This window comes from Chinchilla lanigera, unplaced genomic scaffold, assembly GCF_000276665.1.
Source record: "Chinchilla lanigera isolate Chin_1 unplaced genomic scaffold, ChiLan1.0 scaffold00024, whole genome shotgun sequence".
NCBI classification, from domain to species: domain Eukaryota; kingdom Metazoa; phylum Chordata; class Mammalia; order Rodentia; family Chinchillidae; genus Chinchilla; species Chinchilla lanigera.
This window is the reverse complement of record NW_004955425.1, coordinates 15,326,337-15,354,290: the sequence shown is the minus strand read 5'-3', so window position 1 is coordinate 15,354,290 and position 27,954 is coordinate 15,326,337. Positions and strand designations below refer to the sequence as shown.

At 40.2% G+C, this 27,954-nt stretch overlaps 1 protein-coding gene and 1 long non-coding RNA gene across 4 annotated transcripts in view; both read right to left on the bottom strand.

Moving 5' to 3' along the window:
* Arid5b (AT rich interactive domain 5B (MRF1-like)) overlaps nucleotides 1–27,954 on the bottom strand; it is a 179,296-nt gene that overhangs the window by 78,956 nt on the left and 72,386 nt on the right. Inside the window, exon 4 of the mRNA XM_005385946.2 lies at nucleotides 12,923–13,153. Within this exon, the coding sequence (XP_005386003.1) occupies nucleotides 12,923–13,153 (231 nt within the window). The remainder of the gene's footprint in view (nucleotides 1–12,922; nucleotides 13,154–27,954) is intronic.
* Nucleotides 100–4,980, bottom strand: LOC106148637. 3 transcript variants are annotated; one of them, XR_001234278.1, is made up of 4 exons: nucleotides 3,405–4,980; nucleotides 2,732–2,835; nucleotides 892–976; nucleotides 100–321 (listed from the first exon to the last, which is right to left on the bottom strand). It is a non-coding gene; the product is annotated as an uncharacterized LOC106148637 (long non-coding RNA). The 3 variants fall into 3 exon arrangements; XR_001234276.1 differs by having other exon boundaries at nucleotides 100–976; XR_001234277.1 differs by having other exon boundaries at nucleotides 100–976; nucleotides 2,732–2,775.

Below are 27,954 nucleotides of genomic sequence, written 5' to 3'. Positions count from 1 at the left end.
TGTGAAGCAATGTATATGTAATTAATTATTTCACAAGGTGTACATATTTCAAAAGAATATATTTTATACAATAAATATATATAATTTTTATTTGTCAATTTAAAAAACTTTGGTAGTGGGATATTGTTTATTCAACTTGAAGAGGTCTAAAAGAGAAATGAAGAATCAAATTTTCAGTGAGATCTTCAGAAGATAACGCAGACACGAATCTTTGTCCGAGTTCACTTTCTTGCCTAAGCACAGTATGCGCTGTGCTCCACAGGTATGCAGAAGCTCTGGATCTTTATTCTACACACTGGTTCCTGGTTCCCTCCACCAGCACTATAAGGAGGTTCGGGAGACACTCAATTGACAGAAGGCTCTGATTATCTGATATCTTTGCTTTTGCTTAAAAGGAAAATAATTCTAGCAGTAAGAGATGCCAAGAGTCTTTCACAGCAAAATCATCAAAATGCTGATACTTTTACATATAAAGATGTCCACCATGGTGTTAATTACATATTATACACAACACCAAAACCAAACCAGGGAGGAAATGATCTAAACATCTCCAGACGAGACTATGTAAACTTTGATAAATTTATTTTATGCAATATTATGCAACTATTAAAATGGTGTTCATAAAATGTTTATACTAACATAGAGAAATGTTTACTTTATAATAATCAAACATTTAAGATATGAAAATGTTCTTAAGTAAATATGAATGTTTTAGGAAAAGCCTGGATGGAAAGAGATTAACATTGATGAGACTGTCGATGGTATGCAGGGAGAGGAATTGAGATACTGATGAGATTTTTGCTGATATGCAGGGATGCAACATCAGAGAGGACAAGCATGCCAGCTTTGCAGCCAGATAAACCTGAACTGGAATCCAGCTTGACCACTTACTCATGATGTGACTCTGAGCCCATTTCTTAGCTGGTGTTGCCGTCCTTGCAAAGTGATGGTTCATGTGAACTTCCTTGCAGTGATGCTGTAAGGATTAAACAAGCTCATGTATGTAGAGGCTTAGCATAAGGCCTGACGTGGGACATATGCTCATAGAGGAGTGCCAGTTATTATTATTGTACTTGTACTTTCCATAATGGAAATAATTTCATAATGAGAAAAATATTTTGAAAAACATATGAGCCCTTTTTGACTATTTATGTTCTTTCCTCTTTGAAATATTATACCAAGGGGGTGAAGTAGGGGGAGCATCTTGTTAACAGAAAACTCTGGATAACTGGGCTTGCCGTGTAGGCTGTTGCAGCCGTGACGCTGTGCACTCCGCGCTGGGCACAGCTGCGGGACGGCACTGAGAGCACAGGCTGAGATCTGGTGCTCCAGTTCTGTGGTGACCCGACTACGACTGCACCAACACCTAACCATTGCACTGCTTGACCAGCTTCTCACACTGCCCAATGGGAGCTCAATGACACTTTTCACCCCAGTTATACAGAATTGCACAGAAGCAAGACTATGTGAAGGTGCTTTGAGAAGTATGAAGCGCTCCCGTCTGCCTGCAGGAAGAGTGAGGGGCAGGGCTGAGGTGGGACGGACGGCTTCCAGCTATCCATATCTCCGAGGCGACCTTCTCAGCTCGCGAAGATGAGCCTTGCACTGAGGGTCAGGGATGCAACTCGGTGCTGTCTCTGCCACATTCTCTAGCTTTTGCTTGTTCTGAGAGATTTCAACCTCTGTTCTTTCAAGGGTAACGGGCTAGTACCTGCCATCTTCAGACCAAGCTGCAAAAAACTGACTGGTGCCAGCGTCCTCTCTCTTGCTGAAGCGTGTGTTCTAGAAGTGGGGCAGGAATTAGCTCAGTGACAAAGTATTATTTCTGATATTGTATGTGTGATATCCTTGTTAAAATATTTGATCTCTCCTATAACTCTGGGAAGATGAGATAGGAGGATTGCAAGCTCAAACCCAGCCTGGGCAACATAGCAAGATCCTGTCTTTAAAATAAAAAGGAATGAAGTTGGACCTCACTGACTGCAAGGCCCTGGGTTCACTCCTTATCATTGCCCCCCACCCCTTATTTGAAAGGCAATAATATTCATCCTGCGGACTGAGAGGAAGAAAGTGTGATTTGCTAATCTTTGAGTATCACCAGCCCGCCTTGTCTAAGATCTTCCACAGGACTCTCTTGGGAGACAGAAAATGTCGCCTACAAAGGCTATGCAGTGAGCCAATGACTCACAAAATATCCCTGGGGTGCTAGTGCCACCCACCGAGTCATCTTCTCCATAACGAACATACCAGCCAAGTCTTTCTTTCTCAACTCTTTGTGATATGACTCCAGCTTGAACTGTCCTCTGTATTGTGATCCCAATGCAGAAAGTACACACTTTAGTTAGAACCTGGCAGTGCCCTGATGCAAATGAACCAGCCTCTGTTGCTTTACCTTCAGTGAATTCTGACGTCTGTGAGTTAGAGCTGGCATGGTCAATGTGGTGATCTCTGAATATGGGTTAATATTAGTCCTAATTTAAGGATGAGCCTCCACTTTCTCAGAAAGAACACCCACCTAAATTGTTCAGACCCCACGATCTTTTTAACATCATAAAGAAGAACAATCTTAAACTAACAACATTGACTAATTTCTGAAGAATGTTCCTCGAGTTGGAAAAGATAAAAATGTTGAGGAAAAACCTGGTCCCACTGACCAAGAAACTTTCCCTTAAGAATTAAGTCCACAGTAAGCTAAAGCTGAATGATAGAGACAAAGATATATGTACCTTACCTGGGTATGGTAGCACATCCTTGCAATCCCAGGACTATGGGAAGCTAGGGAAAAGGATCACCAGTTGAAGCCCAGGATGAGCAATCTAGCAACTTAGCGAGACCCTGTCTTAAAATAAAAAGGTGGAGGGGGACAGGGACCTAGCTCAGTGTGAAGGCCCTGGGTTTAATCCCTAGTAACACACAGGAAGAGGAAAAAAACAGAAAGTAAATAGATAATAGATAGATAGATAGATAGATAGATAGATATAGATAGATAGATAGATAGATAGGTAGATAGGAAGAGAGACAGAGGCAGAGACAAGAGAGATAGAGAGTGAGAGAGAAAGGAAGAGAGAGACAGAGAGAGAGAATAACTCATCTAAGAAAGGAGTAAGATGATGGGAAAGGGGATTTGCGGTCCTCTGGAAAGTAGCAGAGTTTTTATATCACTTCAACAAATGCATGTTGTCAAAAACATGAATAAAGTATGATTCTTACTCCCTCAAGGAGCTTGAAGTCCAATGATTAAAGATGAAAGTGACGCCATTAATTTTCATAACAGGCAGAAAGTAAAACACAACAACAAACAACAAGAAAAAACATCTTTGAAAAAGTTGTGAGTAACAGAGCAGCAACAAAAGCAAAATGTGAAATATTATTATTATGCAGCTGTTTTTCAGTCTAAAATCTACCTTTAAAGAAGTCAGGAAATCAAGCAAGCATCTCACGCCTTCATCTCCTACTGTGAAGTTGGTCCATCCCTCCTTTTCTTTCTTATAGACCCCAGGGAAAGATCCGACTTAATAAAAGACAAGTTGATTTTCCTTCCAAGAGGCCTCCCTCGGGTCCCAACCACAACAGGGTCTGTGAGAGAAGAACTGGGGAGCGCATGCCATCTCAGGGGAACGTAACATCTAGGAAGAAAAGAGTTTTGCTTGTGGAGGCTGCTTTTTGTCTATGCTGAAAGCTAAAAACGGCACAGGAAACAGTCTCTTTCTTTGGGTTTCAAAGTCTAAGTCATTTCCACATCCTCACCTGAAATAACTTCCTCCTACTTGAATCTTTCAAGGTCCAGTTGGAGATGCACCTCCTCTGAGAAGCTTCCCTTGACATCGGGCCCTCGTTCACGCCTCTCTTCCCTCCAATTAGCCCTTACAGATCAAATCCCAGGGCCTATTACCTGGCAAAGCTTTCCCATTTACAAAGCTTTGGCAGATATCTTTTTTTTTTTTCCAAGCCTCAAAGTAACTTTTGACTCTTAACTGCATGCTTTTCTCACTCTGTAGGGCCAAAGTGTGCCCATCGGGGGCAGCAGGCCTGAGTGTGTGTGCAAGATTAGCAAAGCTCTGTCAGTGCCATGCCAGGCCTATGACCCTGTAGAAGGTGCTTAACCTCTCTGAGGTTGCTCATGGGTAAAAATGCAGGGCTGCTAAGAGGATTACAAATAGTATTTGTAGTGGACCACTGCTCCATGTCTTATCTCAGACAATTTGGTGTTTAAGTCTCTCGAGGCTAGTGTCCCCACAACGCCTGGACTTCTGCCTTATACATAGTCAGTGCTCATAAATGAATGAGTAAACACCCAAGGAGTGCAAGAATGCACTAGTCTTTTTCTGCCCAAATTCTATCTGTTCGTCAGGCTTCCAAGATGGCAGCTGGAGGGCCCAAAAGGCCATTCAGAGAAGGAATCGTTAGGGAGAGAGTTCCTAGGCAACTTCCAAGGGGAGTATGAAGCCCAGATGATGGAATCGCGGCCCCTGCCAGACAGCAATGAGAAGATTTCCTGAGCAAGCGGTGCAGGCAGCTCTTGTGCCAAGAGCTTGGCTACTCTGCCTCCTTTGAAAACCCATTACCAAATCATGGCAAGCGAAATTTAATTTTAAAAAGGGAAATGATTTATGTGCTACAGGAATAAAGAAGTGGCAGAAGCAGGAAAGCTTGCATACATTTCATTTTTTGAAATTAGGCCTATAATTTTTTCATTAAAGAAGGATGCCAAGTTGGGAAAACCAATGCATTCTAAGCAGAAAATTATAGAGAGGTGTATAATGAAAGTCCTGTCAGCATTGAACACCCGCGTCTTAGAGTCTATGAGAACCCAGGACTGTTTACTGTCTGCCCCTTTTCAACTACTGAATGCGTAGTTGCAGCTCTTAAAGAGGCCTCCATCGGCTCTCTGATAAGAGAGGAGCCCTGGGAGGCTGACACAGGGAAGTGGTCCCTCTGGCAGGCACGTTGAGAAGAGACCCAAGGACAGCACAAGATGAAGCAGGGACAATTAGATGAATCAGAAGAGAGAGGAAAGAGGCTGCCACTAGGGTTTCTTGATGCCAGTCCAGTGGTTTTCAGATTTTACATCTTCATGATCATTCTTTTCTGAACTACTTCTACATGTACCGGTCTCTCCACTTAAACCGTCTAGAACTTACTGTATACGCGTTATCTAGAATGCTGCTGATCATTCTTGTGTTTCCAGGGGGTTTGGTGTCAGGCAGCCTAATGCTCTGCCTGAACAGGGTCTGAGCTAGAGGGGACGGGAGAAGGTCATGGATGCTAAGTCAGGCTATCTAGGCTCAAGTCTTAGTTTGAGCACTTGTTGGCTGTGTGGCATTACTGTGCTTCAGTGTCCTTATCCGTAACACAGAGATAGCAGTGATCCTGGCTTGTGGTATACACATATCCATTCATTCACTTAACCAACATTTATTAAACATCTACTATGTGCCAAATACTGGTCTGGTCCCTGGGCACCCATTTGTGTACTAGATAGAAAATAAAGCACTTTCATTACCAAGAGCTCACCTTGTAGTATGTGCAGGGAGTGGGAGACAGCCTGCAAACACATAAATAAACAATTGCATGAGTTAATTTCAGATAATGATGAGTTATGGGAAGATAATTATACAGCGAGGGATGGGAGCGAGCGGAACTTACAGAAGAAGGATGGCCAGAGAGCTCTCCGGGGAGGAGATGCTGGGACTGACACCAGAATGATGAGAAGTAACTGGACCCACAGCATTTAGGGAAGCGCATTTCATGTAGAGGGACAAACAGACTGGGCTGAACCGATGTTAAATAATTTTTGGTACCAAATAATACCTCATTTTCCTCAGTTGCAGAAACAAAGCAATGTTGAGGGTGTTTTTGAGGAACTACTGTGGAGTCAATATGGGGTTAAGGCTGTTTTAAGCAATGGAAGAGATAGAAGTCAGTTAATGACAAGCACTTCCCCAATGCTTACCACTTGCCACCTAAGTGCTTTCACTCATTTAGTCCTTGGAATAATTTTGAGAGGTATATTTCCATGACAGCTAATCCATGGTCACTTTGTATTTTGTCACTCCCTTTGGTACATACTATAATGTAAGCACTTCAAGAGGAAATTTCTTTCATTCACACCTTTTGTGCACAGGTACTGGAACAACACATAGTAAAAAAAAAAAAATAACACATGTAATAGACTCTGGCTGAATGGATAAATGGATGATTGAGGAGTGCTGTGTGTCAGGCACTGTGCTAGGCTCTAAGCACCCCCAGACATCTTCACCTATGGTCCAGGGGACTCAATATACTTTCCCTGATAGGATAGAATGAAGGGGTTCTGTGTCAAGAGGATTTTAAGATTTGATTACACGTAGACCTATTCTGAGCCTTATTCTAACACCTTCAACTCCTGATCAGCATATTTTGTCAGTGATTTTTCAATTACCTAGTTCTTTTCTGGTAGTATAAACGTGTATTTGCTTATTTGATAAAAAGAAATCTGTTTTACCCCAGAGAGGAATATTTGATCTTGCTAATATAGTGGGTGATCTTTCTTGTTTTTCTAAGTGAAATGTTAGGTGAAATATTTGCGATATAGATATAACTCTGGGTTAAACGAGATTATTGTACCCATTATTCTGAAGAGTGTTTAACAAGCCACAGAGTCCACTCAGCCACAGATAGAGCTCAGAGTTATCTTTAAATCTCCCTTAAACTTCCAAAAAATAGAAAAGAAATCCACTAATCTTACCAATTCCACAGATCATGACTCTGTAAATTAATTTAGAGTCACAACAAAAAGTTCTTTTCACGAATCCTAAAAGAGATGCTGTTCCAGATCCCACGGGCTCTAAGGAGGTCTACTCTCAGGTGCTGCTTTGCCTTACTGTCCTAGAAGCCAAGCCTACACGTTAGTCGTCACAGGTATGATGGGGCACATCTGATACACCTCTACCGGCAGATTTATTTGGATTTGGGTTGCTATGTTGTGAAGCCCCTAACATTCTCTCTGTCCCTACTTTGGTGGCACAGGCAATAAGAAGATGATACCAAGACTGATTTACTTAGGCCATTCTCTCTTGATCAATAAAACTTTCAGAAAACTTCTAAGACAAAGAACTGAGACCTCTGAAGGTTAATGTCTTCTGCATAAACAGTTACATATAAGAAGCATGGCTCTTCTCCCAGTTAAAGAACAATGTCTGCCTTGTTATCTTTGAGGAGATTGGTGGGCATCTCAGGCAGGCAGCGAAAGCCTGAGTGTGGATCGGGGCCAGGAGCAAGGCCATTTTATCATCGAAATCCACTGCGACCATGAAACTTACTTTGGCAAGGAAAAAAATGTTTACTCACTTACACATTCCCATGATCCTTAACAAAACATTGCCTTTCCTTTCATTTCCAGCAAAACACGTGATGCTCAGAGGAGAAGAGGCAGAGTCCAGCTTGTCTTTTATGCTTCAAAATAATTGTATATGTCCAGAGTTTTCTTTCACAAAAAATTCAAGGTTTTGTCCCCTTATCTGTTCTGCTTTCTTCCTTTGCTTTTTCTTGTGTAGTCTATCATGTCATTATTTCAACCAACAGGAAAGAAGGAAAGGGAATATTCACTGCAGAACAGAGGAGCTCCTTTAAAGAGTACTATAAAAAGTAGAATACTTCTTTTCCAGTAAGGTTCTAGCAAGACTCTGGGTTCCTCTATTATTCAAAGAACAGGATCATTTTTGATGAATGCGGGTTGCTCAAGACCTAAGACTCCGACAGAAACAGTAGAGGATCTTCATTTATCAAGAGGATTTTCAAAAAAATCAATTGAATACAGACTTATTTTGAGCCCAGTAAGTTGGCTGTGATTGCCCAACTCTACAGATGGGGGAGTGAGGGACCTCATGTCACTTGCCCAGAGGCACAGACAATCAGATGGTTGAGCCCTGATTTAAACCTGACCTATTTGCCTGCGAGCGTAGGCTCTTTCCTGTACCGTGCTATCCTCCTCCCCAGCCACAGCAGAATCTCTGTCTTCCTACTGACACAGCCAAGTTCTTCTCCCTGAAGATTAAAGCTCACGGTGTCCACACATGGACCAAACACCTGGTGACAGTCCATCTCATCTCTTTGCTTTCCACATGAGTGGTCACAGCCTTCCTCTAACCCCATCCTCCTCCTGGTCAAGAAACACACATAAACACCTCCAAATGCCAGCAAACATGGAAGCATACTTTGATTTCTTGTGTCTCTTTGCAATTCAAAATTAAAACAAAATAAAGCATGTCTTTTTTAAAGTCATCCCCATCCTACGCCATTTGGTACCACCTATTTTTAAGAACTGACTTCTTCTCACTTACACATTCCGGATTACTTTTCATCTCTCTGAGGGGAGCCCGTACCTTAAATTCTCCATTTATCTACTATCGTGCAAGTGCCTCTGTTTGGATTTAGCTGTCAACACTTCACACATGTGAAATCAATCTGTATGATATTAATGTATGCATCGTGCATTACAAAATGGTCGAAACTTTATTGTTCTAACAGCAAAAACACACAAAGTGTTTGCCTGCTTTTTCTAAAGCATAGACAATAACACAATATAAATGACAGCATGTGTTTTATAAAAGAGGAATCATTATAAAAAGAGGTAAAAATAAAAAAAAGGGTGGTTGGAAAATGCCTCATGTCAGGAGATTCTAACAGGACAGTTGGGGTAAGAATTATGCATAGATTAAAGATTTTTATGAAGAAAAAATTGCCATTCATGTCACTTTCACTTCTTTGTCATTATAATCTGATTTCCTAATTGCATGTGCAATACAATGAGTCTTCATAATGCTTTAATGGGATGTCCATTGCTTTAGTTTTAAAAATAGTCAATTCTCTTGTGCTAAGAAAGAACTTCTGCTGTCTGTAGAGTAGCGTAATTGACAAGGGGAAGAATGCAGGGAGGATGTCGAGGCTGAAGTTTTTCCATCACATACCGTTAATATGATTCAGTTTACGCTTGTGTTATAGGTGTAGACATTGCACAGCGCTATAAGTAAGGAGGGGACCTGAATAACACACACTGAAGAAAGCAGATGGCATGCTATCAAACCCTTCAAGCCTAAAATAACCTTTCCCAAGTAAGGAGGGCAGTTAATTAAAGCCAGGATATATTTACACTATTCTGAATATCTCAATGTAAATAAAAATCAAACTGACACCGCTGAGATGTTGGATTAAATGATGAAATTTCATCTATTCTATTTTTCTTTAATAGTTTCTAATCAAACTGTTCATTAAACAGCTTCATAAAATTCCACGGAGAATTTATTTACAGGGACTCATTGCGGATTTAAAAGCCTTACGTTTATTGTTCCATTAAAGTTGTTATTCAGTGGACAACATTAAAATATAGTGAGGAGCGGGTGCTGCCTGGGTAGCTGAGCCAGTTTGTCACACAGAGAAGTCTCTCTCAGAAGTGAATCTAGGGAATGAAGGTAAGCCACACGGATGGCACCCAGAGGAGAAATGTGGGTCATCCCTATCTAAGAGAGAGCGCTAGTTCCGATTCCAAAGCCACTTCCTGTGTTCTTTTCAGGCCTGGCCCACTGGCTCACATTCCTGTCCCTCTAGTAGAGAGGGCATTGGGCCCCTTATACCCACCCCCCCAAAGAGTGGCGACTAAGGGCAGAACAAACCTAAGAGAGACCAACCATTGACCCAGGTTGAGGGTGGCCAGTTGCTAACATGGTGAGGCAGGAGCAGGGTTTTAAACAATCTGCACTTTTCTAACACTTTCCTAAAAGCCCAGTCTCTATCTTTGAAAGCCAAGTCAATTCCTGCCTTTTGTAGGACACTTCCCTGACCTCTCAACCTGACTCACCTTTAGCCGTCCCCACTCACTCCGACCACTGCTAAATTCCTACCGCACTTGTCCACGGGGACACTCTCCAGACACTTCACCACTGATTCTCCTAGAATATTAGTTAACCTTTCAGGTGCAATAATCCTGTCTTCCCCAATTAGATTTTAAATCGTCAAAACAAGCAAGAAATGTTTTATCCTTTGCATACCCCTCCCGCCTCCACTCCATAATTCTATGCACTAAAAGACAGCAAAAAATATATTGGTCAATAAAATAAACATCATTCCATCATAGCAAAGCAGACACTGTCCTTTTGAGAAGGACCTTAGAGGGATTTTATGGCAATTTATGTATTTCACGTGTCAAAGGTGTAGCTGCTAAATGCTATAAACTCTTGCCATCAGCTCTACTATTCATCCACCTGGTGATACGGCTAATAAAATTTGAGTTTTACAGCCTAGGCATACTGTTACCTAAATTACACTTGACCAATTACTGAAATCGCCAAACGTGTGGCACAGAATATATACTGTTTAGAAAATTCATCTGTGGGTCCCCTGGCACTCTCGGTAATCTGACAGAAGTGTTTCAGTCATCTGGCGGTGTTTAATATTAGAAGCATTTGTTTAATGCTAGTCACTAATTAAATTTATGTTCTCCTACCAACTGTTAGTTGGTGGGAGAAACCCAATGCCACATTTTAACAAACACTTTAACCCGTGTTGATCTCAAGTACAACCAGTTGGAAGTTTAAAAGGGTGTTCGGCGTTCTCTGGAAAGTTAAATGTGTGGCCCAAAATAGGAGGTGGAGGAGGCACGCTGGTGAGGGTGATCGAATTGGGTCAGAATAACCTTTTTTGTTCCCTTGCTAACATGAGCTACTTTAAAAAACACAAACTATTTGAAGTGCAAACTTAACTAAAACCTCTAATATTCTAATTATTAAGATGGCCCTGTAAAAAGCTCCTTAAAGGTACCTTTATTCCAAAAGAAAGCTTCTACTTTAAGAGGCTAAAGAAGGAAAAAAAAAAGCATTGAAATTAGCTGTAACAGAACGAAGTCCAGGAAAACATTCAAAAGTCAGATGCTTGTGTTTGCAAGAACATTTAAAACTAATTTAGTAACTCTTAACAGCCATTGTGACGACGGTTGAATTGGAACTTTTATTACCAATTCTAGATGTCACAGCTTTGAAACTCAATGACTAATAACTCTTAAATTAGTCCAAAAGGTTAAAACATTTTTTTCATTATATTATATTGTGAAACTCTAATTTCAAATGCTCTTAAATGAGGGAAAACATTCTTTCAGTTTTTTTCTGTGTCAGGAATTTACAGTCCTCTTGAGCAGCAAGCAGAATATAGAATTTAGGAGCAGGGGACAGAGAAAAAGCTCACAAGTATTAAAAGGAGAAGATTTGCAAAACCTAATCTAAAAAGAGAGGGTTTTTAAAAACTATACCAGATACATTTATCTGCTTGAATAAAAAGGTTATTTGAATATTTAAAAGCACAACGATAAATGTTTTTGTTTGTAATTTGTTTTCCGTTTTTATTCTTCATTAGTACATATGTGCATTACATAACCATTGCACTCCTTGCGGGAGTTGATACACATACGTAATACATCTTAGTTCTTTCCTTCACCCCTTTCCCTCCTTTCCTTCTCCCCTCCGTCCATCTCTTTATCTCCTTCCCCTTTGAGAAAGGTCTGTCTCCCTCTTCCTATCACCTATCCTTTATTTTGTTGTTTATTTATATTTTGGTTTTCTCACATAAGAGGAACCATCTTTCTTTAAAGGAGGAAAATATAATTTGTACAAACCCTATTTCCTCTTTACAGGTGGAATCATTTGATAAGTCAGAAATATAAAAGACACTGGATGAAACAATTTACACACAGAAAGGTCATGGCCTTTAGACCCTAATGAGCTTAGATGACTGCATTTCCTTTCCTCTCTCCTGCCTTGCTTCTTGTGTCACTATTTCCTATCGCGTCACACTCCACCTGCTTGCGTTCACACAACTACTTAATAAAACCCTTTCCAGGAGCAGCAACAGGGCTACTGGGGTCATAAAGAATCACATTCAAGAGGCTATACTGGGGCTCTGCAAACCATGCTGAGATCCACTGTGGTTAAGCAAGATAACTGGAACTTGAACAACCTACAAATGAGGGGTCCTTGGGGAAACAAGCCAACAGAATCAGAGGAGGTCCCAGCTCAAAGGGATCCTATGCTCCTCTCTAAGCCAGAGATCTCAGCCTCTTCCATAGCCAGGTGCTTTGAGGGACCCCACAGGCCCCCGTCATCCCATCCACAGTGGTGATTCCCAGGGAAGAGCTAGGGTGAGGCTGTGGGTGTCCATGCCTCTGTAAGTACAAGGGTTCCTGATCTCCGGAGAATCACTGATGTGATCCATCTCTTCAACAAATGAGTGAGAAGGCGAGAATGTGGGAGAACAGACATCTTGGCTCCCCTCTCGTCACTGTGCCATGCACATTTCCCAGACTTCTCCCCTAATCCCATCTCTCTTCAGGACCACCCAGCTAGCAGAGATGTAGATGAAGATAAATATGCATATATATATATATATATACACCCATCTTTGGTGGGCAGTATGTGTCTGTATGTGAGGAGAACATATTCATGACATATCAGTCTCAATCTATCTATTTATCTATCTGTCTATCTATTAATTCACCTTTTGTGCAAAAGTAGTTACAATTTGTGCATTTTTATAGTACTGCCTTAGAAAAGAAAGTGATTAGGCAAATTTAAAATAATTCACATTTGAATAGCCAAAGCATTTTACAAAAGATCATGACAGCTTCCAACCTGTCCTAAGGTCTAATTTCAAGGTCAACCAAGAGACTTTAAACTTTATATTGAGCAACAAACTGCAAATAATAATCTTTTACCCATGGTAAGTGGAGGCCTCCAAGAAGGCCCTGGCGCCTTACGCTGCAACAGTGTAAGGGTGGCAGGGCAGGGTGGGACATGGATTTGCGAAAATGAGTCCATTCCCCCGCAGCGCTCATCACCAAAACTGAAAACAGTGATACACAGACACACACATGTTTTAGGTAGGAAAAATATAGACTCACCAAACTCGTCGCATACACTCTCATTTTCTATGAGAGTGGGGTGGTCAAACGTGTCTCGACAGTACAGGATCTGGGGGTTCCTGCTGACCACTGCAATGCCCCCCAGGGCTAATGCAAACTGGTCCGTTAGAATGGAAGACGGCTTATCCTGGATGCGCTTCAGCATGGAGCGGTACCGGCAGTACTGAGGGTAGCTGAGAACGATCACATTCATTTCTTCCTCGTCCTCCCCTAGACAAATGAGAAAACAGTACTATTACCATTTTCCCTCCAAGAGAGAAAACAGTCACAGCCCTGATATACTTTGTATAACCACTTCTGGCTTTGGGCTGCAGACATCATTCTCCCCAAGGTTCTTATGTCACTCCAACTTTACCCCAGTCTAGCAAAGCCAGCATCCTCCTGCTATACTTTATCAATCCAGCCACACACACACACACACACACACACACACACACACACAGCCTTAGGGGTGTCTCAGAACATTACCTCCTGTGAAGAAGAGAGGAGTGAGATAGCCCTGTGGACATGTTAAAGTCATGTTTGTGCCGTTGGTGAGTAGCAGAATTAAAAACTATTTTAAGAGAATCTGACCTATTTTTGTAAGCATTAATGTTATCATGGAAGGACAATGCATACATTTTTTGAGCTTCTTCATATTTAGAGTTTGGTATTACTTTTATATTGAACTGTGAAATTTTGGAGGTGCTTGGAGTGTTCAAAAAGGTCATCTGGCCCCAAAGAGATGTCCATGGATCCAGATAGCACTGCCATCTTCTCTGGGGTTCACATTATTGCTCGTCAGCAAATATTTCCTGTTCTCTGTGGGCCCGAGGGAAAGCTTTGCTTCCCACTCTCTTGGGAGTCCTTGTTTTGGCCAACGAAATGTGACAGAAGCAGTGACCGCTTTAAAGAATGAGTGCAAGCGGGGCGTGGTGGCACATGCCTGTAATCCCAGCACTTGGGAGGCAGGTGCATTATGGTGAGTTTGAGGCCAACCTGGACTATGTAGTGACTTCAAGTCCAGCTTGAACTGCAAAACAAGACCCTATCTAAAAGGAAAATAAAAGACAGTGAACCACCAACCATAATTCCCCCCCTTTTTTTTTTCCTGGCCATCTATAGTGGTTCAGACAACAGCTACTCTCCTAGGCTGTGTCCTGGGGTAAAACTAATGTGAATCAGAGACTCTTGTTGATCCAGAATAGATGCCAAGAATAAGCAGAAACTAAACTCTTGATGTTTTAACTGCTATGGTTTAGGGGCCATTGGAACATGATCTATCTCAACTTGATTGATATATCCATCTTCCCCCCCCTCCCTATCCCCTACCCCCTAACTTCTAATGTCCCTCAAATCCACCTGGTACCTTGGCCTCTCTCATAGAGCCATGCTGAGAGGACTCCCCAAGCATCACTGCGAGAGAGTTCCATCAGAAGCGACTTAACTCTGAAGAATATTTCAGCACATCGAATGAATCCTAATGATTATTTACATCTTACTGTATTTTGTGCGCATTTATAAAAGTCAGATTCGGTGCAGTTAAATCCTCCTTCCCTCTACGCTGGAGAAATCGGAAACACCTCCTTTGGTAGCGTGCCATGTACACACACTGTCAAGCTGGATTTAGGCTCCTTGACCCACTTTGCCATCACTCTCCATCACCAACTACTGGCACGGTTGTAAGCCATCCCCAGACTTGTCACTTGCTTATCCAAAGGGAAAACACTCAATATTTTGAGCCCTTACCATGCTGCGGGGAACCACAGAAGACAGTTGTTAAAGATACCGACAATATCGTGGCCATCTGGTAGCCAGTGGGAGTCGAATGAGTTAGGACAGGACATAATGATGACACATCACAGTGCTGGTGGAAGGTGCACAGGGGACCTTTTCAGAGAGGAGGCCGGTTCCCTGGTGCATTTCCAATCATGTCCACTTAGTTCCTCAGGCTGGAGGCTTCTCCACGAATGGAGTATTTAGTGGCTTGCAAGATGATGTCTTTTAATGGCTTACACTTCTTAGACTCCTGCCTGGCTTGTGGGTAGCCACTTTATCAGCTGGTACACTTAATTAAAAGGAAATGTATTTTACGTTGAAGGTAAACTCCCAAAGGAAAACTACTTTTCAGATGCTGAGCTATGTCATTTGAGAGTCTTATAACAAACCAGGACACTTATGTTAAAACATTGGGTTCAAGCCTGTGCTTTTCTGTAGAATTAAAACCTAAAAAATTTCTCATGGAAATAGTCACTAAATATCTTTAGAAAATCAGACTCTCTAGGTTCTATTTCAAGAATCAATCCTTAATGTGTCAATTGTATTATTATATTCTCTATTATGCTCTGCTTGTCTGTGACACTGTGAAGGAGAGAAGGGGCCACTGCCATGAACTGCTGGAACTTAATCCTTTCTGCAAGCTCAGCATCTCATACCAGCTCCAGTACACAGTTAGTACTGTAGGTACACAGTAAGTACTGTAGGTACACAGTAAATACTGGTGATCCCCAAACCAGCTCCAGTCATTCCACTGGTTTTCTATGAAGGGCCAAAAACTGCATCAGTTTCTCCAAGTGTTCTAGAAATAAAATGGAGAAAGCTTTGCTTTTCAGGTTGAAAGAAGGGGGAAGAACAGGTCCTTCACAGTTATTTTTACAGAAGCCGTCTCCAGGACTCTTGGGTCCACTTCACTTTCCTGCTATGCCCTCCATCTCTGACCATTTTTCATAACAATACTATCTCTAACCTCTTCCTAATTCTTCATTCTATGTGGAATCAGCTTCCCGGCAGTCTCCTGTGCTTAGATATTCTTTCTCTCTCTCCACCCCATCCACCTCAACCAAGCTCAACATATTTGTTCCCCTTTCCTTCTTGCAGTTTTTAAAACATTAGCCAAACTTGTTGGAAAAAAGAGAACAGCATGTTTTCTCTACTCTAAGCCCACAGCAATGTGCCCTATGACTGTCTATTCATTCTGGAGACAGTGTCCATGGTCCCAGGACTGCCCACAACATTAGAATCACATAGGTCACCCATAGAAAGGAGGGCTCTTGGCTGCCATCAAGAATACCTGACTCAGAATCTCTAAGACAAAAATCTCTAAAGCAAAATACAGGATTATATTCCTTTCTCTTTTTCACTTTTCCGGAATTGTTGCCTGTATTACAGAAGAAAACAAATGAAAAAAGGCCTTTTTTTCCAAACTAAAAATATGAGGGAGTGATGAACTGTTTTCCTATTTAGAAAGTAAAGCAAAATTACTGCTATTTCTGGTACTGATAATAAAGCAATAACATTTCCAAAGGCCTTTCACATATAATATATCTCTTTTGTTCCCTTACTATTAGCATTATGACTTGTTAATATTTCCCAGTGTAGAGGTGGGAAAACTAATGGTGAGACACCCAAGCAAGTGGTCCAGGATCTCACAGTGATAAACGGGAGACTCTTGCCTCATTTTTTTTTGTTTTTTTGTTTTTTTGTTTTTTTTCCGGTGTTGGGGATTGAACTCATCACCTTGCGCTTGCCAGGCAGGCGCTGTGCCGCTGAGCTAAATCCCCAACCCCTTCTTGCGTCATCTTTTAACCTCAAGTTTAATGAATTTTTCATTATGACAAAATGTCTCAATAGTAATAGTAAAGATAATAGAGTTTTAACTAATTTACAATAGCAAGGACGAGAATAGTGACCTCTGATCAAGTGAAATATGATATACTTCATAGAGAATTGTAGAATTCAGCCAGTCATAAGTCAAATTCACTCTACTCTGGTTAAAGCAGCTTATTATTTTGAAGTGCTCAGTTCTTGTAGCAATTTAATATTATTGATGCACCTTTCACTTACATAACTTTCTACTCGTGTAATAGGAAACAGGACCAATCTTAAATTTTGCAAGCCTAATATTTTAATAATCTAATACCCCTCCCCATTAAATTCTTTCCACACTCACAGACCAGAGGCGCAGCGGGGTCTGTTCTAATGTGGCAATGTTTGGCAATGCCGAATCAAAAATTCTAATAAATTTGTTGCTTATGAATGGAACCACCCATTTGGACCAAAATTTTGAAATCATTGAGAGGCAGATCTCCAATGTTGTAATCAGCTATCCCTAGAGGAATTGTCTTTCATATTTACAGAGCCAGAGAGAGCCCAGGAGGGGGGTAACTGCTATGGAAGTTACTGCGAGGTGTGAGTGAAGAGGATCCAGAGGAAAGACAAGACTCAGAAGAGCCAAGTCCGACGCGTCGGTTTCAGGAGGGCAGCCCAGCTTCTTCCCTGGAACGTAGGCAGGTGGGTTTACTTTATCAGAGAGACCTTTTGTTTCCCTCAGACGAAGTGTGGTCACTTTAATAGGAAAGGTGTGCATAACAGAGTATAAAATTACGAATTTGAGACCGCTTTCCAGATCTAAAACTATGATCCTGTATCAGCCTCCTAAGGCTCTGCGTTAAATTAATTTCCTTCCGATACATTTACACAAATTTTCCACTGGCTGGCATGTTTATTTTTCCCTAGTATACTGAGAAAACAAATTCGAGAATTCTTATTTAAATTCTTCAGCTACTCCCCTTTTCCTTATGTGTTTTATATACATATAAATAAATACTCCTATGCAAAGTTGCCCATGAAGCAAGGACTGCCAATAAACGCTATGTAAGACGTATTCCCCTTTCTAATTCATACATAGCAGACGCATCTAAGAATGAATGAAGAGTGGATACATTACACATTTGTTTAGCAAAAGGCAAACACAACTTTCCTGGAACGAAGATTTTTCTTTCAACCACACCCACCTAGGGAAAGAAATCAAAGTGTTACCCTAAGGAATATTCTTCTAACACACTCTAGTTGGTTAGAATATATGTATTTTTTTCATTTGATTTTAGTGAACAGAAAATGATCAGCAATAAATTGCTGGTGTCTAAGGCTGAAATTTTGAACCACAATTATGATATTCTCCTCAAATGTCATCCATTCTTCAATTTCTCCTCCCCACAAACAAGTGACTATGCCTATTTTAAAATGAAATATTCAAAGGTAATAAAAGACCCCAAATTACTAAACCTCACTTCAACTTTGCTTAAAAGAACTTTGCCTATTAAAAGTTAATACCTAAAGTACACTGCTTGTAATGTTCAACCAAAATTACTCTAATCCTGTGCTTATATCATAATTACACGTTTTGTTAACCTCTCCCAATGTCAATTTTTCACTTATTTATATATTCTCAAAGTCCAAAACAGAATTCCACAGAGAATCTGTAATTATAACGCGAGACCCCACCCAGGCCTTTCAAACAGTAACTGTACACCATGGCTTTAATCCTCAGTGTAGGGCTGGGGGTGGCGGAGGGAGGGGGAGCGCATACAAGCGGCCTTCGTTCTGAATAGCGTGTTACTCAAGTTGTCTTTGTACAAAAAGAGATGCATGAAATAGCAAACACAATGAATTAATGGAGCACTGACTTTCAAATATCCATAATGCTATTTTTAAAAAATAGCTAATGGTGGCCAAATGCGCAGAAGGCCGAAAACATAAATTCTGGAGGAGAAATGTGCTTTTATCTCTTACACAACTTAGAAATGTAACTTTTTTTTTTTTAAATTTGGGGGCAGGGAGAGAGGAAGGAAGGCTTGTTTCGGAAACATCACACTATTATGCTTACTGAAAACCACTATAATCTACTTCTAACATCAGTAAGCTAAAAAAAAAAAAAAAAAAAAAAAAAAAAAAACCTTTAAAAAACCCTTCACACCGGGATTTTATAGAGCCTGGTGGAAAAAATATGCATGTTCCTTCCTGCACCTAATTACCTCAACTGAAAAATCTGCCAAGTATTTTGCCCTTTAGTTCCCTTAATCGTATTAGGGCAAATGCATTTGAATGCCAATAGAAACAAACATTTAAAGATTTTCACCTAAAAGATTCCAAATATGTATGAAGGCTAACTGTGAAACACAATGTCCCACACGCTTCAAAGACAACATAACAGTTTTTTGTTGTTGTTCCTCCAAGCAACTATGGATTTGCTCATGTTATAAAACTTGATGTCTAGTTTTGAAACAATTTAAGTAAAATAATGTCAATATGAGAGGCTCTCCCAATGATTTATGCTTCCTTCTGTTACTTTATTACATTAGACATTCCTCTCTCCAAGCTTTATACTTTTCCCTGTGCTCCTAGCAACCAACCAAAGGCAAAGCATCAACTTTATATACCTGGCACTATTCCAATTCTTGCTGCTATTGACAATTATATTGAAGTTTCCATTTAATTGCTGCTCTGTTGTGACATGGAATATTTGTCATAATTAGGCATTTCCTATTTTCTGTCCATTCATCTTTGATTATTACTGAAAATGAAATTTTTTTATTTCAGAAAACCTAAGCATGAACATTCTACAGATAAGAGTAGCTACAGCTGTTACTATCATTACCAACATTGTAACATGCAGGAAAAAAAAAGAATATAATTTCTCGGAAGGTAATTTTCCTTTCAGTCTAAGTGCTCTTATTCATCTTACAGTTACTCAATGATTTCCTGTTCTAATTACAGGACATTATACAGAAAGACATTTGTAAAGAGAAAATGCAGAAGGGTATATGACTAAATAGCCTGAATTGGCTGATAGTGTTTAAAATTCCAAAGTTGTACATCAACTTCATCAATTCATGGTTATGGCTCTGTGTAAATGTGTAATGTGTCCCTCTGCATTGCTAAGGCAGTAAACTTAGTACTCAAAGTTAGTACACTTCAAAGGGGAAAATACATTTGCAGTTAACTGATGTTAGAGAGACGGGTGAAAGAAAAATCAGTTGGTTTTTTTGTGTGTTTTTTCTCCTCATTCATCAAAGCTGCTAAACTGGAAGCATGCCAAGACATGGAGTGGAAAATATTAGTAATGAAAATAAATTAAATGTCTGATTAAAAGGGAGAGAGAACACGATTCCATCCGGAATAGAAATGAAAATGCCACAAACTATTTCATAAAAACATACTGTGACGTAAATTACACATCAGTATTGCACTGTTGTGGTTATTTTGAGAAATGGTCTGTACTGTAAGTCAGCTGGTATGGCCCCACCCCTAATGATTTTGTAATTCTCTACACAGTAAGCAAGTGGGGCAGCCCTGAGATTGCTTAGACAGAAAACAGACCCAGCCGTACAGAACTGCCAATAAAAAGATAATGTACTTTTAACATAACAGAACAAGGAGATTGGCTTTATTAACTAAAAAAACTACTTTAAATGGTCCCCAGCTTGTCATTTGTTTTGATAAATGGAAACACAGATCTTCCCAGGATAGGCAACAAAAATATCACTGGAGAACTTAAAAAAGACAGAGAGAGAGGAAAAAAAGAAAATGTGGGAAAATGTGCACAGTTGAAAATGGAACAAAGAATATTTCAGATGTAAAACCAGGAGTTTTAGCTAGCTGTTTCCAAAAGCAAGAAACTTTAAAGAGACAGATAATCAAATCTAAAAACACATATTAATATGTTGGCATCAGCATTTGCCGGTACTGATACTTTATCACTCAAACAAGAAAATAAGACAACACTAAATTAAAACCAAACCCTGCTATCACTCTGAGTAATAAATGAACCCACTATGAAGCAAGCCAGCTCCACCTCCAGGCTCTCCCAAATGGCCGTGGAGTCCCAAGCCCCAGTTAGGAGCCTGTCCAGTGAGTTTTAAGCCTCACGCAGGGGCCACTCTGGATTTCATCTTGAAAAGTTTGCATGTCATTTCCATATGGCTCATCTCTGTCAAATTTAAATGTCACGCAAGACGAGGGTTATGTAATAAGCATATATACTGGGTATACCTCATGATGAGACGGATGTGTAGGTGAAGTTGTGACCACATTTAGGGTGTCATTCTGGAGGCCCAACCCACTTTAATTTGCATCCTCTTCATATTAAACTTTAACCTGTAGTCAGCCCCTCATTTAAGTATAAATAGATTTGAATATCTGAAGAAAAAATATAACAACCCCATGCGGCATCAAGGAGCCAGGACCTAGACAATATGTTTCCTACTTCAAATTCATGCTGAAAGTTTTCTCAGAGATTAATTTAAACATTTATTTATGCAATAGTGATGCAGGTAAGCCTATTCTACAGGATTTGAATTTAGCTAACCTCCAGCCTCTCTTGGTTTTCAGAGTTACTGCCTGACACCCAATTACCACTATGGTTTGCAAGTCCAAGTTGTTATAAGATGAAAAAACCCAATCCTCGTGAGCAGAATTGGCCTTAAAGATTAAAACAGGGGCTGGGGATTTAGCTCAGTGGCACAGCGCCTGCCTGGCAAGCATAAAGTTGTGAGTTCGATTCCTGGTACTGGAAGAAAAACAAACAGAAAACAAAAAAAGATTAAAACAACTTCTGCTGTCCTTCCCTAGGGAACATCTACATAGCTTTCTACTTCTCAAGTTGTATCTCAAGTCTGCCATCATTGTGGGGGTCTCACAGTTCTGTTCATAAACCTTGATATCCAAGATACTTCTGAACCCCAGCTCATGACTAAACCCAATTCCGGTGAGGTGCAGCTAAAAGAGTAACTCCCACGTCAGTCTCACAACAGGGCAGATATACACTTGGGCATTAGCAAAATGGCAATCGCTGTATTTTTTCACTTTCATGGACATGATTACTTCACAAATAATCAACATTAATCAGGCTAAGGATAACACTTGCCAACATAATTTATATCAGGAAAAAAATGTGTGGAAGAGAACTAAACACCAAGCAGTGTGGGACCAACTAAGGTTGATGATCTAATGACCAGCACTTAGAAGCCTTTATACGGTACATACAGAAGTATTACCTTGGTTCATGCACTTCATTCTTTCCATGATTTTGATTACAGAACATGTTCTGTGTTCCATGTATACTTACTATGTTTGCAGTTCAGCTGCAACCAGAATTATGGAGCAAATTCAGTGGCTAGAGTCATGGAAAGAATTAAGTTGGTGAACCAACTTAATTCTTAATTCTTAATTCTTAATTCTTAATTCTTAATTCTTTTATATATATATATATAAAATCCATGTGTATATGTACACGTGTTTGTGTGTACATATAATGGTACTTCTACTTGCACTAAAACTGCATAGGCATTAAAATAATTAAGCTAAATAACATACTAGGTCTTACAAAGAGGCTTCTGTTATGTTAAATAGAAAAAAAGCAAGGTATGGAACAGTGTTTGGCCTCCTATCTTTTGTTCAATAGCCCTCATCAGGCTATAATTCATCCAGTTGTAACATGCCAGCTTTTAGAGTAGAGTTGGGCATCCCTCACCACAATCAAGCTTGCAAGATTTTCATTACTCCCCAAACACATTCTCAACTCTATTGGCCCCTGATCCCCCTGCCTGTTACTGATGGCCATTAATTAGCTTTCTTTAGGTATAGATTTGCCTGGACTGGACATTTGTTCTACATTAAATCATACACTGTGGTTTCTTGTGACAGGCTTAATGTACTTAGCAGAGTGTTTTTAGGCTCACCTATGTGGTAGCATCCACTGGAGTGTCATCCTTTTACAGCTGAATAAGATTCCACTGAATGCACATACATTTTGTTTATCTGTTCATCTACTGATAGACATGCAGGTTGTTTTCCCTTTTTAGCTGTTGTGAATAATGCTACCATTGGTATTTGTGCAAAAGTTTTTGTGTGGACACATGCTTTCATTTCTCTCTTGTAAACACTGGAGAATTGTTGGTTCAGATGGTAACTCTATGCTTACCCTTTTAAGGATAGCTCTCCAGGAGTTATCAAATTGTTTTCCAAAGTGACTGCGCCATTTTACATTCCCATCCATAGTGGATGAGTAGCTCCAAATCTTTGACAACAATTGCTATTGTCTTTTTGACAGTTATGTTATGGGTGCAAAGTGTATAAGGGTAAAGTGGTACTGCTCAGTCTTGTTACTACCTAAAAATAATTAACACTAAATGTCTGCAAGATGTGATATTATCTACAATTCTTGTTTCCTTCCTTTCTGTCTGTATTTTCAACTGAAATCAATATATATGTACATAAAATATTTATGAATTATTTTTGTCTTTTTGAGACAAGTTCTCGCTATGCAGTTCAGGCTGGCCTTGAGCTCAATTTGTAGCCCAGGATGGTCTCGAACTCACAATGATCCTCCTGCCTCCGCCTCCCGAGTGCTGGGATTACAGGTATGCACCACACACCTGGCCTAATATTTATGAAACTTTGGCAAAACCACCAGATATGGAAAACAATGCTAAGAATAAAGAATAAAGTTGGAGAACTCACAGTTTTGTATGTCCAAGCTTATTTCAGTGTTCTAGTAACTAGAAAGGGTGGTCTTGTCACATGAGTAGATGTGTGCAGTAATGGAAAAGAACAGAGCCCAAAAGTAAACCCGTACCCTGATGCTCAGTTAATTTGGACAAGGGTGCCAGGCTTTTCAGTGAGGAAGGGACAATCTTTTCAACAAATGGTAGTGAGAAACTTGGATATCTGTAGGCAAAAGGATAAAGTCAGACCCTTACCTCATACTATATACAAAATTAACTAAAACTGAATAAACAACCCAAACTGAAAAGCTAAAACTTTGAAGTTCTTAGAAGGAACTATAAGGAAGCCTTTTTTATGACCTTTATTTCACAAGGTCCCATAAGCATGGCAACTAAAGCACAGGTAGCAACAACAGCAAAAACAGATAAGCAGATGTCATCAAAATCTAAAGCCTCTCTGCACTAAAGGATACTATTAAGCAAGTGGAAGGACAGACAAACAGTGGGAGAAAAACTTTCGAGAGAGAATCATATCTAGAATACATAAGTCCTGCAACTCAATAACAAAAGAGAAGCAATTCAATTAAAAACAGATTAAATATTGCCAATTAAAATGGCAAAGGATTTAAATATGTATAACTAAAATTATATATAACTAAACAATATGACAAAGTGGCCACATTGTTAGTAATTAGGGAGATGAAAATCTAAACCACAGTGAGAAACTACTTCACCCTACTGGGACAGCAGCTATAAAAAACAGACAAAAACAGCACCAAGGCCTGGTGAGTATGAAGAGAAACTGGGATGCTCATGCATTGCTGGTGAGAGTGTGAAATGCTCCTGCCATAGTAGAAAGGGTCTGGAAATTCCTTAAAAATATAAAAATGGGGTTACTACATGAGTCGTAATTCCACAACTATGTGCATACGTGAAGGATTTGAAGACAAAGACTCAGATACGTAGACATCATTGCTGATGGCAGCATTACCACAACAAGCAAAAGTAGAAACCCACCTGCCAATTGGCAGAGGGAGGGATAAATACATGTGGTATATCCATACCATGGAACACTACACAGCCATGAAAAGAGCAAAGTTATGATATATGCCATATTAAAGACAAACCTTGAAAACATTACTTTAAGTGAAATAAGACAAACACAGAGGAGCAACTATTGTATGAGCTCCCTCATAGAAGGTATTTAACGTGGGCTAATTCATAGAGACAGAAAGTAGAGCAGAGGTTGCTAGGAGCTGGTCAGGGGTACTGGAAGGGCAGTTGTTGCGTAACAGGTGCAAAGTTTCTGTTTGGAGTGATGAACAAGTTCTGTAAATAGGTGGAGGGCATCATTATGCAATACTGTGAATGGACTTAATGCTACTGAACTATACACCTAGAATAGCTAAAATGGTCAGTTTTATGTCATATATATTTTATACAATAAAAAAGAGGGGAGTACCTGGCAAGGGTTATATTTTCCACATCGACACACTCTTAGTTATTTCTGGGGAGGAAAAGGGGGATTTTCTCCAGGCAGCAACTAGAATACAGCTTGCCGAAGGGCACTGAAGCAGTGTCCTAACTCGTTGGCATCCCCCCTGGATCTTTGAGAATGTTCATAAACGTACTTGCCCTGCAGACAGTATTACAATAAGTATCTGACCTTTCATCAAAGAATAACAGCAGTCAGATCGTCATTTTACCTTGGGGTCTGGACAAACAGCTCTTCCTAGAAGGCTGAATGATCTGGAGAAAAATATCTACCCAACAGCTCTGCAGCTTGGCTAGAAAGACCTTCTCAGATGAAGGGTCATGAATTCGGCAGGCATTCCACTTTATTGTCTCTCTCTGTCTCTGTCTCTGTCTCTGTCTCATCTTGCCAGTTGAGAGTCTGACTCAACCTCAAAGTTATGAGCCATAGCCAAACAACTGCACTGAATCCTGGGAGTTCATATCCTAAGGTGACGATAGTTGCATGATTGCATTTTTTCTTTCATTTTATCATACGACTCTTGGAGTGGCTCACCAAGGAAGGAGGGCAAAGGCCTCCTTCTTCTACGAGTGACTCAGCTTCAATTGGTGTTCATGCTTGTGAATCACTACCCTGAAGGCACAAGAAGGCTTTCTGAGGAGAACCTACATAGGAATGGGGTAGATCTTCAACTTGTCTTACTTATGCCTCAGTTCATCTGCCCGAGCACGAGCCTGCACTCAGCACAGTCAGTCCCCTTTACCTAACATCCATTTGCAGTTTTATTAAGACAGACAAAGAGTCAAATCAAAATATGGGGTGAGAGAAGCTTCCTTTACTGAAATATCAAGGCTTCAGACCATAGGCTCTTGATCCCTCCCTTCCTGCACATATTTCTGTTGAAGGGAAATGTTGGCAGTATAAAGTACTGCTTTGGCCTATGTTAGAATGCTCTGAATTCAGAAAAGCCAAAGTAATAAAGGTTAATGATGCTGATCCCTTAAAATGGAGCTAGAATGACCACTGAGGATACCGGATTTCTTTGATATAAATTGGCTAAACCTATGGATACAAATTTTACATGATTTATTTTAGAACTGTTATGCTTTATTAAATACACATTTTAAAGCAAATTCATTAAATCATATATAATGTTTTTGTAATTATAGTTAATGACCATTTTATTTTCTAGCATGTTTAACATCTATTTAAACAAAACTTATTCAAACTCATGATAAAAACATTTAGAAGTCCACTTAAAATTGGGCAAATGAACAGATTCTTTTCAAAAATCCTTTGAGCATTGCTATTTAATAAAAATATAATGTGAGTCATACATATAATTAACATTAAAAAGAGCCAGGTGTGGTGGCACAGGCCTGTAAACCCAGCTACTAGGGCGGCTAAAGCAGGAGGATCACGAGTCCAAGACTGGCCTGGAGAATTTAGTAAAACTCTGTCTCAAAATAAAAATAAGTTTTAAAAGGATGAGAATGTAGCTCAGGGGTAGAGCCCATAAGGTTCAATCACAGCACTGCAAAAAGCAAAAATAAAAAAGCATTATTTTGATAATCTATTTTATCTAGCCCAAGTACTTTAACATGTCAATGACAAAAAGAATTTTAGTAATAGTGCTGACATTAAAGCTGCTGTACTAAATTTTTGAAATCTGGTGTGTATGTCACATTGATGGCCTCTTGTGATCTGGACAAGCTGCATTTCAAGTGCTGAATCACCACGGGTGGCTACTGGCTACCACACTGGAGAGTGGAGTTGAGAAAGTCCATCAAGAAGAAATTTGAAGACAACTGTGCTAGATAATCAGAGCCTGCGGAGAAGCCTGGGCTGTACTGGGTTTCTGACGTGGCCCCTAAGGTGCCTTTCAGTTTTGCATTCCAGGAAAAGCACAGCAGACCCAGCAGGACAAGAGAGAGAACAGGAGCAAAAGCTGCTGGAGTAGCTTTCCATACCTAGGACCCCAGTAAAGGCCAACAGCTAACAATTGTGTCGCTTCTCCAGTAGAGATCCCAGCCTGCCACCTTTCTAGTGAATACAACAAAAAGCAAGTCAAGTAAAATAATGAGGTTTTTCTAAAGCTTCCGCTCTGAAATCCTGTCCGAGCCCTCTCTGGGGTCTACAGCTCCTGCTGTAACTCGCGGTAGATTCACCTGCCGCCACGCCCATCATCCAACAGCTCTGCTCTCCATCCTGAAGCCAGGATGGGTATTTTTTTCTGCCTTTCTTTCTCTTTTTCCAGTGTGAGCAATACGAAAATTAGTTAAACATCTGAAGGACATACTTATAGAACCTACTGGAAACTGAAAACACTTCAATCTCACCACAATGCAGTCATATAAAATCTCCAGCGCCTTTGAATGTGCTCCCCAGAGAACTGTGAAGAACCTCACTGAGAGCGGATGATACGGACATGCTCTGTTTTCCTTTCTCTCTGTACAGTGATAATACTGAAGAAGCTGATGCAAGACCGGGAGAGGATGAATCTGATTCGCTCACTCTTCCCATGATTTCACAGATCACTCTCTGAAAGTCATTCCCACTGCAAACGGCCTCTTTGCCCCAATCTCTAATATCCTTGTCTACTACTTGTATGCAAGAAATAAATTGCTAGATTTCAGTAAATGGAAAAATATTCCTTGCTCATGGATAGGAAGAACCAACATTGTGAAAATGGCCATACTCCCAAAACTGCTGTGCAGATTCAATGCAATTCCCATTAAACTACCATTAGTATACCTCACAGATCTCGAGAAAACATGCCTTAAATTCATCTGGAACCAGAAGAGACCCAGAATAGCAAAAGCAATCCCAGGCAACAAGGACAAGTCAGGTGGACTCACAATCCCTGACCTGGAATTATACTACAAAGCTACTGTAATAAAATCAACCTGGTACTGGATAAAAAACAGACCTGAGGATCAATGGAACAGACTGGAAGAAACAGACACAACCAAAAACACACTCAGCCACCTAATCTTTGATAAAGGGGCCAAACAAACTCACTGGAAGAATGATGGCCTCTTTAATAAATGGTGCTGGAAAAATTGGCTTGCCACCTGTCAAAGACTGAAAATAGACCCAAGCCTATCACCGTGCACCAAACTCAAGTCACAATGGTTCACAAATCTCAATATTAAAACAGAAACACTAAATCTATTAGAATAGAAAGTAGGTAAAAACCTTGAAGACATAGGGGTAGGCAGAGAGTTCATGAACAAAAACCAAACTGCACGTGAAACACTTGAAAGAATCAACAA